This window comes from Wolffia australiana, chromosome 10, assembly GCF_029677425.1.
Source record: "Wolffia australiana isolate 7733 chromosome 10, ASM2967742v1".
Classification (NCBI taxonomy): Eukaryota; Viridiplantae; Streptophyta; class Magnoliopsida; order Alismatales; family Araceae; genus Wolffia; species Wolffia australiana.
In genome coordinates this window covers 607,291-618,825 of record NC_135844.1, presented here as the reverse complement: position 1 = coordinate 618,825, position 11,535 = coordinate 607,291, and the positions used below count along the sequence as shown (strand labels likewise).

General features: G+C 43.6%; 2 protein-coding genes across 4 annotated transcripts; one reads left to right on the top strand and one right to left on the bottom strand.

Moving 5' to 3' along the window:
• The first annotated feature begins 1,506 nt into the window (after nucleotides 1-1,506).
• On the top strand, nucleotides 1,507-4,442 carry LOC144708572 (uncharacterized). Of its 3 annotated transcripts, none has more exons than XM_078581965.1 (4): nucleotides 1,507-2,413; nucleotides 2,483-2,601; nucleotides 2,993-3,192; nucleotides 3,865-4,442. In XM_078581965.1, the coding sequence occupies exons 1-4, from the start codon at nucleotides 1,991-1,993 to the stop codon at nucleotides 4,254-4,256; spliced, it is 1,134 nt and encodes a 377-aa protein (XP_078438091.1). In that variant the 5' UTR covers nucleotides 1,507-1,990; the 3' UTR covers nucleotides 4,257-4,442. The 3 variants fall into 3 exon arrangements, with proteins under 3 accessions (XP_078438091.1, XP_078438089.1, XP_078438090.1); XM_078581963.1 differs by having other exon boundaries at nucleotides 3,844-4,442; XM_078581964.1 differs by having other exon boundaries at nucleotides 1,511-2,413; nucleotides 3,862-4,442.
• Nucleotides 4,443-5,356: 914 nt separating this feature from the next.
• Nucleotides 5,357-6,327, bottom strand: LOC144708573 (FLUCTUATING-LIGHT-ACCLIMATION protein 1, chloroplastic). The gene is made up of 3 exons (XM_078581967.1): nucleotides 6,056-6,327; nucleotides 5,819-5,977; nucleotides 5,357-5,744 (listed from the first exon to the last, which is right to left on the bottom strand). Exons 1-3 carry the CDS (start codon nucleotides 6,193-6,195, stop codon nucleotides 5,504-5,506), a joined length of 540 nt encoding a protein of 179 aa, XP_078438093.1. The 5' UTR covers nucleotides 6,196-6,327; the 3' UTR covers nucleotides 5,357-5,503.
• Nucleotides 6,328-11,535: the final 5,208 nt, after the last annotated feature.

The window sequence follows — 11,535 nt, the reverse complement described above, 5'->3', positions numbered from 1 at the left end:
TGGTATGGATGTATGAGAGAGAGATAGTGGGCACGAGCATGGAATTTAACCAGGGAGGCTTCCCGCCTTTAGAAAGCTGTCATCCAGACCAGACGAGGGGTCTTCACTGCATCTGCTTGTTCCTGCGAGGACAATAATGAAGCCAGTTGGAGAGAGCCATTGATGAGACGGTTGGGTTGATTCATCCTTTTACCCTCCGAGAACTAATTTCTTCTGCTGCCTTTTCAACTCTCTTTCTCTGTTTGCCTATCCATCTCTCTCTTACGCTCTCACTCTCAAACACACTCTAAATAGTGGCATGCTCACCTTTGTGTAGCCGTAGACTGTCGATACTCCCTACGAAGGATGGATCTCTTTATATCAAATATTTTACTCGAGAGAATGTTAGAAGAGCGCACGGGGGTAGTCTCCAAAGACTATTGTCCCTTGGGTTTTGAACTTTTGATCGAAATATCCATATCTTAGACCACAGATACGGTACCTTAAAACGAGGGACTCGTCAGAGAAGCACGAGCAGAACTTAACCGTATAAAGATTAACACGAATCGTCATCCTCACTCTCAAGATTTGTCTATCTCTCTTCTGTAACGGTTGCTGACTGCAAGTATGTAGATGCTAAGGAAACCGAGATCCGTGATCGAGTGGTGTATACGGCCAGGGGAGTGAATGACGAGGATTGGACAAGTCAGTTGGACCCCAGAAAAGTCCGATGAACGATCGGAAACTATGCGGGCACCTGTACACGTGAAAACTTCAACCGACTTAAGCCATAATCAAATCCCAATGGCCATTAGTCTAAGTCAGTAAATCTCTTTTGACTTTTGACATAGTGACGGCGACTTTCCGATCTACCAGGTCTACTCGCGTTGCTCTCGTTTCCGTTTTAAGGGACTGCTCGTACTGCCACGGGTTAACCAGCGGAGTGGAAGCTAACGGAGGAGACGGGGCCGCAAGGTCAAGAAATTGTGGCTGCCATGGACGAGGGCACGAAGCTTTTTACTGTTTCCCGATCTCAGTCGTACGATGAAACTCGAGTGGCCCGCATAACGAGAGAAAGGGTGCAGGTCATGAGCGACTGGCAAAATAAGCAAGAGACCATTGGCAGCAGAGAGTGGAGATTGAGTACGAGAGAGAGAGAGATAGAGATATATCTAGAGACAGAGATAGAGATAGAGACAGGGATATGTAGAGATTGAGACAGAGATATGTAGATATAGAGACAGAGATATGTAGTGATAGAGATAGAGAAAGAGAAAGAGGTAGAGATAGAGATACATATATATATATTTATAGAGAGAGAGAGAGCAGGGAGGACCAGTGGCATAAAGGTTGAAATAGAAGGATTGAAGGAGGATATGATGGAGAGCTAATGCCAGACAAAACCATAGAAAAAGACACAAGAGTGTCTGGTTGATTGAGCGTGAGAGCAGGAGACGGGTTGCAGTCTTACGGAGGAACAAAAAAGAGATGGAATACTAGTAGACAAAGACAGAGAGAGAGAGAGAGAGAGAGAGAGAGAGAGAGAGAGAGAGAGAGAGAGAGAGAGAGAGAGAGAGAGAGAGAAGGACCGCACTGCAGAATCACTGTCGGCTCGTCTCGGTGATTTTACGTTGGCTATGAGATGTGATCAGAAGGTGTGGAACCCGGAGTCGTCCCGAGAGAGAAACTACGAGAGAGAACAGTGTCAGTGTAGAAAAACCGGGCCTTTGCATAGATTTCAGCTCTCAGGGAGAAGGACGCTAACGGGGCTCGCCGACGGCCTCAAGAATTATCTCCCCCTATCGACCCACCACACCCTTCCTTACCCACTCTTTTATTTTTCCGACCCCTACCTCGCCCGCCTGCCATTGCCCACTTATTTCTTCACTTCTCGCTCTCTCTCCCTCTCTAGGATGACTACGCCCACAGCTTCTGTCTGGGCTTCTCTTCTTATTTGAGAAGATACCTTTCTTCGTCTATTCTTTTGTTCACTCTCGCTGTCCTGAAGGAGATGAACAGCTTCCACACGGACGGAGAGTATGTCTCTCCCCACATCGCCTCCTTGGCCGGGTTAGAGAGCAACCACAAGTCCCAGCACCAGCTACAGATTTGGGACTGGGCGCCCGTCGCGGCCCAGACCCATCAAGCCACCGAGACCCCTTTCTTCAACCCTCATCCCTACGGCCTCTCGGCCTTTGGAGTCGCCGGCGGCGTATCGGGGTACCCGTTCCACTGCTCTGCGGCGGAGGATTATCCTACGGGGATCATCAAGAATGAAGAGGACAGATGTGCGGCTCAGATTGGCTTAAACCTTGGGCGGCGGACGTATTTTCCCTCCGGAGAAGCGGCGGCGATCGAACAGCTGTTCCGGCGGTCGAGGGGGATGTACCAGGCGAGCCAGCAGACCGCGCGGTGCCAGGCGGAGGGGTGCAAGGTATTGTCAAATCTATTCAAAATAATCATTTTTCCAATCTTTATTCCATTTTAATATCCTTTATCCCAGGCCGATCTCGCCATTGCCAAGCACTATCACCGGCGGCATAAGGTCTGCGAGCTCCACTCCAAGGCCTCCGTGGTCGTCGCCGGCGGAGTGCAGCAGCGCTTCTGCCAACAATGCAGCAGGTGAGGTTTCCATTTTTGCGGAAAAGATTAAATCTTGATGAAAAAATCGCCGTTTTGATCGCCATCCGCGTTACCTTCCTTGATCACGGCCATCGCATGATCACCGATTTCTTCCTTAGCTTCAAAAGGGTTTTACTCGTCTCCCCTCTCTCTCACGTAAAAGGTTTGATCTTTGGCCTGGTCTTCTGATTTCCTCCCTGATACTGGTCACTGCTGTGGCTTTTTGTCTCCTTCTGAACGGAGACGTAACTGCCACAGTCGAGCATCAAACATCGCCTCTGTTGCTCTTTCCCCGACAACTGTCTCGCTCTTCCTTGTCTCTCTCTGGAGATGGTCTCCTGGGTAGTGTCGTTAGTTTTCTCACTGTCGTGGGCCTTGTTGGGTTGGTCAGGTTTCATCCTCTGTCCGAGTTTGACGAGGCCAAGCGGAGCTGTCGAAAGCGCCTGGCAGAGCACAACCGCCGCAGACGAAAGTCTGAGTCTTCGTCCACGACCTCCTCGGCAGGAGTCGACCGTTCTGAACCGACGAACCATTCCGGTGTGTCCAAGGACAGCTTCACGCATACCTCCAGCGGCCCAACCAGGAACTTTGGTGGGTCTCTCTCTCTCTCTCTCTGTCCCTCTCTTTCTCTCTCTCTGTCTCGCTTTCTCTGTCCCTCATTCTCTCTCTTTCTCACATCCTCGCATTCTCTCTCGCTTTCTCTGTCTCTCATTCACTCTCTCTTTCTCACATCCGCGCACTCTCTCCCGCTTTCTCTGTCTCTCGTTCTCTCTCTCTTTCTCACATCCTCGCATTCTCTCTCGCTTTCTCTGTATCTCGTTCTCTCTCTCTTTCTCACATCCTCGCATTGTCTCTCGCTTTCTCTGTCTTTCGTTCTCTCTCTCTTTCTCACATCCTCGCATTGTCTCTCGCTTTCTCTGTCTTTCGTTCTCTCTTTCTTTCTCACATCCTCGCATTGTCTCTCGCTTTCTCTGTCTCTCGTTCTCTTTCTCTTTCTCACATCCTCGCACTCTCTCGCGTTCTGCCTCTCATTCTCTCTCTCTCTCTCTCTCTCTCTCTCTCTCTTTTATTGTTTCTCCCTGTCGATCTGTGAACTCTCTCGCTCTGTCGGTCTCTGCGTTCTCTCCCTCCATCTCTTTCTCTACCAGTCTATGCATGTGTTTATCTTTCTATCGATATATTCATCCACCTACCCGCCAACCTATCCATATATTTTTCTTTCCTGCCTTATTTATCTGTTAGTTTTGGGTGCTCATGCAGAAGACAAGAGTCCAATACCATCGGCGACGAAGAGCATCAGTACGGTTTCCAGAATCAGCCATAGCAGTACGACCATAGACGACAGCAAGGCAGTGACCCAGCATTGGAACGGCCCGTCTCTCTCTCTCGGAGGTGGAAGCGGGGGGCCGGCGCAAGTGAAAGCCCACAACTTTGGCTTTCTCGCCCCCTTCCACTCACAATTACCTTCCTGGGTCGTCCTCCCGGACGACGATAACAGTGCAAACCATCGCTCTTCTTCTTCTTCGAACCTCTTCCTCCACTCGCAGGCACTTTTCTGCAATACCCCGGCAGAAGCCTCTCACTCCGCCGCCACTGCTGGCGAGGCGAGTCTTCTTCAGCTCGGCCAGGGCCTGCTCGAGGTCGACTTTCTCTGAACCCCCTACTTTCTCTCTCCTCTCAGACAGCTGCTGGAGAAAACTTCCACCTGTATCAACACTCTCTCTCTTCCTCTCTATTTCCATCGCCAGGAATAATGGTGTCCAGAGTTTCTCCCTGCTTCCTTCACTGTAGCTTACGTTTCGTTTATCGCAATTCGCAATTGGGTCCTCTCTTTTCTCTTTCATCAGATGGATACTAGCTCCATTGAAGGACTTCTCCCTCTCTCTATCTTCTCTTTCTCTCCCTCTATCTCTCCCTCTATCTCTCTATAATCTTCCTCTCTATCTACCAATCTATTTATCTATGTAGTCTCTCTCTCTCTCTCTCACCCTCTATAAATCTGCTCTTTCACCCTCTATCTTCTCCCCCTCTCCCTCTATCGATCTCTCTCATTCTCTACGTTCTCTCTCGCTCTCCCTCTATCTATCTTATCTCTCTTACCCTCTATCTATCTTCTCTCTCTCCCCCTCTCTATTTTCTCTCTCTCTCTCCCTCTATTGAGCTTCTCTCCCTCACTCTCTATCAATCTTCTCTCTTTCTCTCCCTCTATATTCTCTCTCTCCCCCAATCTTCTCTATCTTTCTTCTCTCTTTCATCTCATTGCGGGTAATAATGTTGTTCAGAGTTTCTCCTAGCTTTCCTTAACCGAGTTCCCATTACATTTTCTCCATGGAGGTGACTTCTCTTTCCTTTTCCAACAATCGGATGCACGGCCTATTCACGGACTCGTATTATCTCTCTCTCTCTCATTCCATCGCCGGCAACAGTGGTGTCCAGAGTTTCTACGGGCTTCCTTAACTGCAGTTTGCCTTTCACTTTCTCAAGTCGGTTTCTCTCTCTACTCTCTTCCTTCCTTGGATACCGGGCATAATGATGAGGGGCTTTTAGTTTCTCTGTCTACAAGCCTCTGCCAGAAGAAAACGAAGTCCTTTCCATTCCCCCTACGTTGAAATTGTCGCTGGTGCCGGCTTTCAACAGTGCGATATGCCGCGGAAAAATTCTCGTAGACTTGAGATTTGTAATCATAACAAAGCAGATCACAAGTCAACTTCTTCGTCCCCGTCGTCGACGCCTTTTGACCTTATTCTCCCACCCGAGAAAAAGCTGCGTGATCTTACTGCGGTAGAATCGTAGGTTACATTCATGTACAGTGTCCCTCGCAAGGAGAAGGGCTACTCAGCTGCAAAATTAGGGAAGGACGGAAAGGACGACTATCTATATCTCTGCCTTTATCGTTCCGAGGTCACAATTCGTCATCCTCTTCGTCTCTCCCGCGGCGTAAGAAGCCGCGGAGAACGGAGGCGACGGCGCCGAGGACGAGGAGTGGAAGAAGAAAGTCGAATCCTCCGACGCCGACGGCGATGGCGGGTCCGGGAGCGAAGAAGGAGAACGGCGACCAGCCGAACCCGCCGTAGTAAGGCGAGGCGTACCCGTATCCTCCCACCAGCGGCGGCGCCACTGGGGGATTTACGTAGATGTTCGTCCTGCATGGAAATTTCATTAAAGTTCAGATAAACTTTATGTGGATTATAGTATAATGAATATTTTACTTGGGTACCTCGATTTATTAATCCTCGGCGCGGATGAACGGAAGGCCTGGCCGCCGACGCGGCCGCCGGATTTGGCGGCGGCGGCGCCGTCGACGGGCCCGAGAGATAGAACGCCGGCGGCGACGGCGACGACGGCGAGCTTCGCTAGCCGCTGGATCTGGAGGGATCTGTGCGGGTGGACGGTGTGGATCCATTTGGGGAACTAGCTGACATCGGAACGAAAGAAAGGATAGTTTTGAACGTACCTCTCCGTGTTGGTGTCGTCGTCGTCCGCGGATGCTCTGCAGCTGAGTCTCGGCGGCGACTGCGGGTGACAGCGGCGGAGCGCTGGCGGCGCGACTGAGATGCTGGCGACGAAGGCCTGCTGGGAAAAACCCAACGCCATTTCCTCTCTTTCTCTCTCTCTCTGTCTCTGTCTCTCTTTATCTCTCTCTCTCCCTCTCTCTCTTGGCTGTCGCCTAGAAGATGAGAGGAAGGGCGAGGTTGAGGAAGGGGATTTTCCACGCAGAAGGAGAAACGAGAGGCTGGTAAGTGCTGAGGCAGGAGAAAGATCTTCTGTCGGTATAATTAAAAAATAGGTAAAGAAAATTTCTGCTAGCTGATGGGGAAGGTATTTTGTAGATATTTGGTGCCTACATCAATTCATACGGCTCGAGCTTTTTATACGAGAATAAATTGATTGTATCTAATTGCAAAAGTAGATTTTTTTGTCTATTTGCTTAGAGAACTTTCTCGATCTTTAGGGACATGTGGACGGAACGGTTCACGTCCCTTTACTCTCCAGGGTAAAACGTCAACCGTTAGGAAGTTCATCCGTTTGGGCCCCATATACTAAAAATGTATTAGCCAGCAATGGATTTTCTCGCCCTTTCTCTCCAAGGGAGGGATAGAGATAATGTTAAGGATAAAGCTTGGGATACAAATAAAGATAGAGATGGAGATAGAGACAATGATAGAAATATATATGGCAAGCAAGCCAATTACACATTCCATATCTTGTTCCATGTTCTTTAATAGAACATATTCATTATAGTGCATATTTGATGCTTATAATGAAGTCCATAAATACATGAGCATACTTAGTGAATTATGATGTGATGCTGATTTTATGTTGATTTTTAACTTATAATGAACATATTTATTTTCTGCTGACGTATAGTCTGATTTTGATCTATTTTGACTAATTAAAATTGAAACTTATTGTATTGAATTATATAAATATTCCCTTAATTATTAACTTTATATTTGTTGAATTCAACCTAGTTTGACTGAGTCAACTATTGTAACGTTCTACCCAAACTATTTTTTGGGTTCAACCTTTATTCATCATCGCACTTGAGTTTATAAATTTGAGTTCAGAATTTTATTTTTTTAATAGACAAATCATGTGTTAAAAAAATGCATGATTTACTTTGATCGGTCAACTTAGAGGCATGAGTTGACATGTTCATAAATTTTTCTTATGGTCTTTACTTTGATTTTTATATATTTTGATTAAATAATATTAGAGTCATTATTTTGATTAAATAGTTATTATGTTTCTCTTCATCCAATTTGACCTAATTTGACATAGTCTGATGGATATTATGTGGTTGTCAAGCCACTCACACCAGCATGGTTTTATTTTAAATCATTCAATGAAATATTTCTTCATTATTATTCTCTTGTGATGTTTATAATAAAGTCTATGAATATGTACAGTGGCCTACTGAATTATGATAATATCATAATACAGTGATCACTAATCTGTATGTATTCTAAATATTCATATTTGATGGATAATCGAGATGGACATAAAATTATCCACAAAAAATAACAATATCTCATCCATTTAAGACTTAAGTATGATTGATCATGTGGCCATTAGTGTGGAGACACTGAGGAAAAATGGTAAGTGCTCTTTGGGGAAACAGTTCACTAAATTGATCCATATAAATCCGTGAATGATATTATACCTAAACGTCGATCAGATTTACTTGTGTCATGGTTGTAGTAAGTTATTTGTTGACCTAAGACACCAAGCGCATCTTGTGGCTGAATCAACTTTGTTTTGACTACATCCTATGAGTCTCTAACCATGGGGTTCAAATAAGTCACATGTCAAATATAATAAGATGTCCACGGAGAGGATTGAGTGTTTAAGATGAGATCATATACCCTCGGCATAAGAGGAGATTGACTGATGAAAGTAAGTCAGCAAAATCCCTGGCCAGGGTAGAGAAGATATTTGAGAAGGTGTTCTCCAATGATCCATGCTATACATCATCACTAATAGAATGACAAACTAGGGTTTGACGATCAACTATACGATAACTGATGATGGTAAAGGTTCCATGATAGAGTTCGAAAACTTCTCAGTATCTTCTAGAGCAGATAATGAATACGTGCAATGATATAGTGAATTATGATGAGATCATAATACAATGATCACTAGTCTTTAAACATGTATTCTAAATATTCTTATTCGATGGATATTCAAGTCAGACATCAAATTATATAGATTTATCAACTGACTTTTTGGTGAGTAAAATGGATCGGGAGTAGAGAAGAGAAACCCTTTGAAGATACAAATAACAATACTAATAACAAATTCTTCACAACATTTTTATTAGTGTGGATTTTAAATAAGTTTTGGAACTTAAGACAACAATGAACTTTAAATACTTTTCTGAAGCCTTATTACTGTAACTCTAAAGTATGAGTGGTATCAGCACGAGGAGTTTTTGTCCATCCGGCAAAAATAAACGCTATTACACAATGGCCAACGCCCAAAAATGTCCACGATGTTCGTAGCTTTCACGCATTAGCGACTTTCAAATATTGAAGTAAGTGTTTGAGAAATTGCCAATCACCAACTGTTGGTGAGTGCATTTTCTGACAAGCCTTGTTTATTGCAAATGCAATGTCTGGTTGAGTTAAAGTCAGATATTGCATTATAAAAATAAAAGATTCTCGAAACCAGATAGCACAGAAAACTCAATAAAACTCCATTTACCTCACTTTCTCTGTCTAGCTTGTTTCTCCTTATCCGAAGGTTGTTAGTCACTGATTTTAAATTCAAATAAAAATCAACGAACATTTTAAAACCAAATTCAACAAAGAGAGAAGCGAGTGAAAAAGAGAGGGGTAAGGAAAAAGTTGACAAAAATAGGGAGAGAGAGAGACAGGGAGGGGAGAAAACATCGAAAATTATCGTAGAGTGAGAGCGATGGAGAACTAATGCCCTTAATATCATCAATTGTCCATCCTATAGCAAATTTGTAAGTAGATAAAACATCTAAAAGCTCTAATTCTTGTTCACGACCTCATCTCATCTTATTATTCAATATTTAAAGATGTTGAATACTCTTTATGTTTCTCAAAATCATTGTCGACTGGAGGGTCAATGGCCTTCCCCCTAATGTTGATGCGTAACCTTGAGGGCCGATCATTGGTACAATGTCGAAAACCCCTAAAGTTTAAGCACTTTAACGACTCTTGGAACATCATTGGGGCACAGATAGTTGAGATGAATGAGGAGTCAGTTGGTGCTAGAAAAAAAGAGAGATACAGATACAGATACAGATATAGATAGAGATACTGATAAATATCAAGACAGAGATAGAGATAAAGATAAAGATAAAGATAAAGATAGAGATAGAGATAAAGATAGAGATAGAGATACAGATAGAGATATTCATGATTAAATAACAAACTGGGGAGTTTGTTGACAAGGAGAGCATCTACCTCCTTGTGCCCTAAGAATATATTCCTGAACAAATGAAGCACATACACAACTGAAAATGTGCTTTATTTCATTCATGTCCTAATATACCAAAACATTATGAGACTGGTGTTAAATTGTGTGCTTCTTAGAGAACTGGAGAAAGTCTTTGTCAAGATGTCTGAGAAATGCTGTGAAAATAGAGCATACTCAGCTTTCTCGGGGTAATTTCTTCCTCCATTTAGATTTATGCAACTCCAATTTTCTCTGTTAATTCATCCCTTTCATCGTTGCGGTCATCAAATTCAGAATCCGAGCTGATGATGTTCGTACTTGAGTCTTGTGGTTGTTTGGGATGAGATAGAGAGAGATAGAGAGAGAGGGAGAACAGAAGAGGAAGATGAAGGAAGATGGAGTCTTCCTCTTTCATCATCTAAAATGCGAGCAAGAAAAAATGAGAGACAGAATGAGAGGGAGCAAGATAAAAAATGAGAGACAGAATGAGAGAACAAGACAAAAATATCCTGCTCTTCCAGCAACACTTACAGATCAAGACAAAGAAGAAGTCGATATGGCAGGAGTATAATCCCTCATAGATACACAAATATCAAATGACTTAGGCTATGGTTAATTGTCAAACCCAAATGGGTCCTTCTAGCTATTACTAATGCATGATGAAATTAGAGCTAAACCTAATTTTTATGCAATATATCCAAATAAATCATGGGATCTGTTGACCTACTAGGATGATAGAAGACAACACTTGATCACATTACTTCATGATTTACAAAGACCCTTTCCCTGCACAATTCAGTCATTTCAAAGTGAGGTATAAATGTAAGAGAGGCACATGGTCTTTCAATGAGTTCATTTCTCATTGTGCACAAGAAGAGGAGGGATTGAAGAGAATTCGTAATGAGTCCTGACGTCGGTGATGAAGGTCGATGCGGGGAGTAAGAATAAGCTGTGAATGAGAACGAGGAGGATCGGTGCGATAGAGGACAACATCAGCGAGGAAGAAGGACGACAATAAGGACAAATAGTGAGAGCTCTTTGGAGAAAGAGTTCACTGAATTGGTCCTGAGAATCTCTTAATGGCTAAAAACCTTAATATTTTGATCAAACTATGATCAAGTGTCTTTGAATATTTCTATTTCAAATCCCCCTTTCCCCCTTGTGTAATTGGCCCTTGGATTTTGTTCCCAATTCTTTTTGTGGGAGTGAAAAACCTCATCCTAGTATCATTCGGGTCAATTATTGAGTCATCAAGGGTGAAACATGAAAAAGGGTACATATGCTATTAGCCTGAGTCAAAGAAGTTTTATGTCTCTGCAGATGTAACATTACATGAAAACATAAGCTTCTTCAAGACTGCTGAACTGATTGGCAATAAAGTGAATCACCAAGTGCTCCACGATAATCTCAAATGACTTAGGGTATGGTTAATTGTCAAACCCTAATTAGTCTTTCTAGTTAGTGTTGATGTATGGACACCCAAGACCCATTCAAGTGAGATGAACAACCAAAAAATGCAGAAGTCCATGTCTACGTGGCAGGAGAGGGAACCAGTTGCATATTCCCGTTCGGTACCAGCCTAATATTAGAGATATGCTCGATATCTAATACTGGCTTTTGAAGTCATCTTTATTACATCCAGATATTGGACAAACAAAGGATTTATGTCTGTAAAAGTTGAGTTCTCAATTGAGTTTGGATGCATGGATAGATCATAAATATCCCAATTACACAATCTCTCCTCGATAATATGAATTATTCTAGATCCATGTGATTTGTAGCGACTCACACTGTTGTATCTAATTATGATTGTGATTGCATTAGAATTTGCTGAACATATTAAGAACATGCATGACAGCATTCATTCCCGCATTGCATCCATGAATGAGCAATACAAGGCATCTGCTGATAAGGGTCGTAGGTCAATGTCATTCTCCGAAGGAGAATTAGTCCTGGTTAGATTGAGGCCGGGATCGATCGGCTCGTATTACGTCACAGGAAAATGAT

Bases quoted from the DNA above. Each gene is read 5' to 3' on its own strand.
- LOC144708572 (XM_078581963.1), top strand. From the start codon at position 1,991: ATGAACAGCTTCCACACGGACGGAGAGTATGTCTCTCCCCACATCGCC. The intron at 2,414-2,482 runs GTATTGTCAAAT...CCTTTATCCCAG, and splicing joins GCCAGGCGGAGGGGTGCAAG to GCCGATCTCGCCATTGCCAA. The intron at 3,193-3,843 runs GTGGGTCTCTCT...TTTATCTGTTAG, and splicing joins CGGCCCAACCAGGAACTTTG to TTTTGGGTGCTCATGCAGAA.
- LOC144708573 (XM_078581967.1), bottom strand. From the start codon at position 6,195: ATGGCGTTGGGTTTTTCCCAGCAGGCCTTCGTCGCCAGCATCTCAGTC. The intron at 5,978-6,055 runs GTACGTTCAAAA...CCACCCGCACAG, and splicing joins GACGACACCAACACGGAGAG to ATCCCTCCAGATCCAGCGGC. The intron at 5,745-5,818 runs GTACCCAAGTAA...ATTTCCATGCAG, and splicing joins CCGAGGATTAATAAATCGAG to GACGAACATCTACGTAAATC.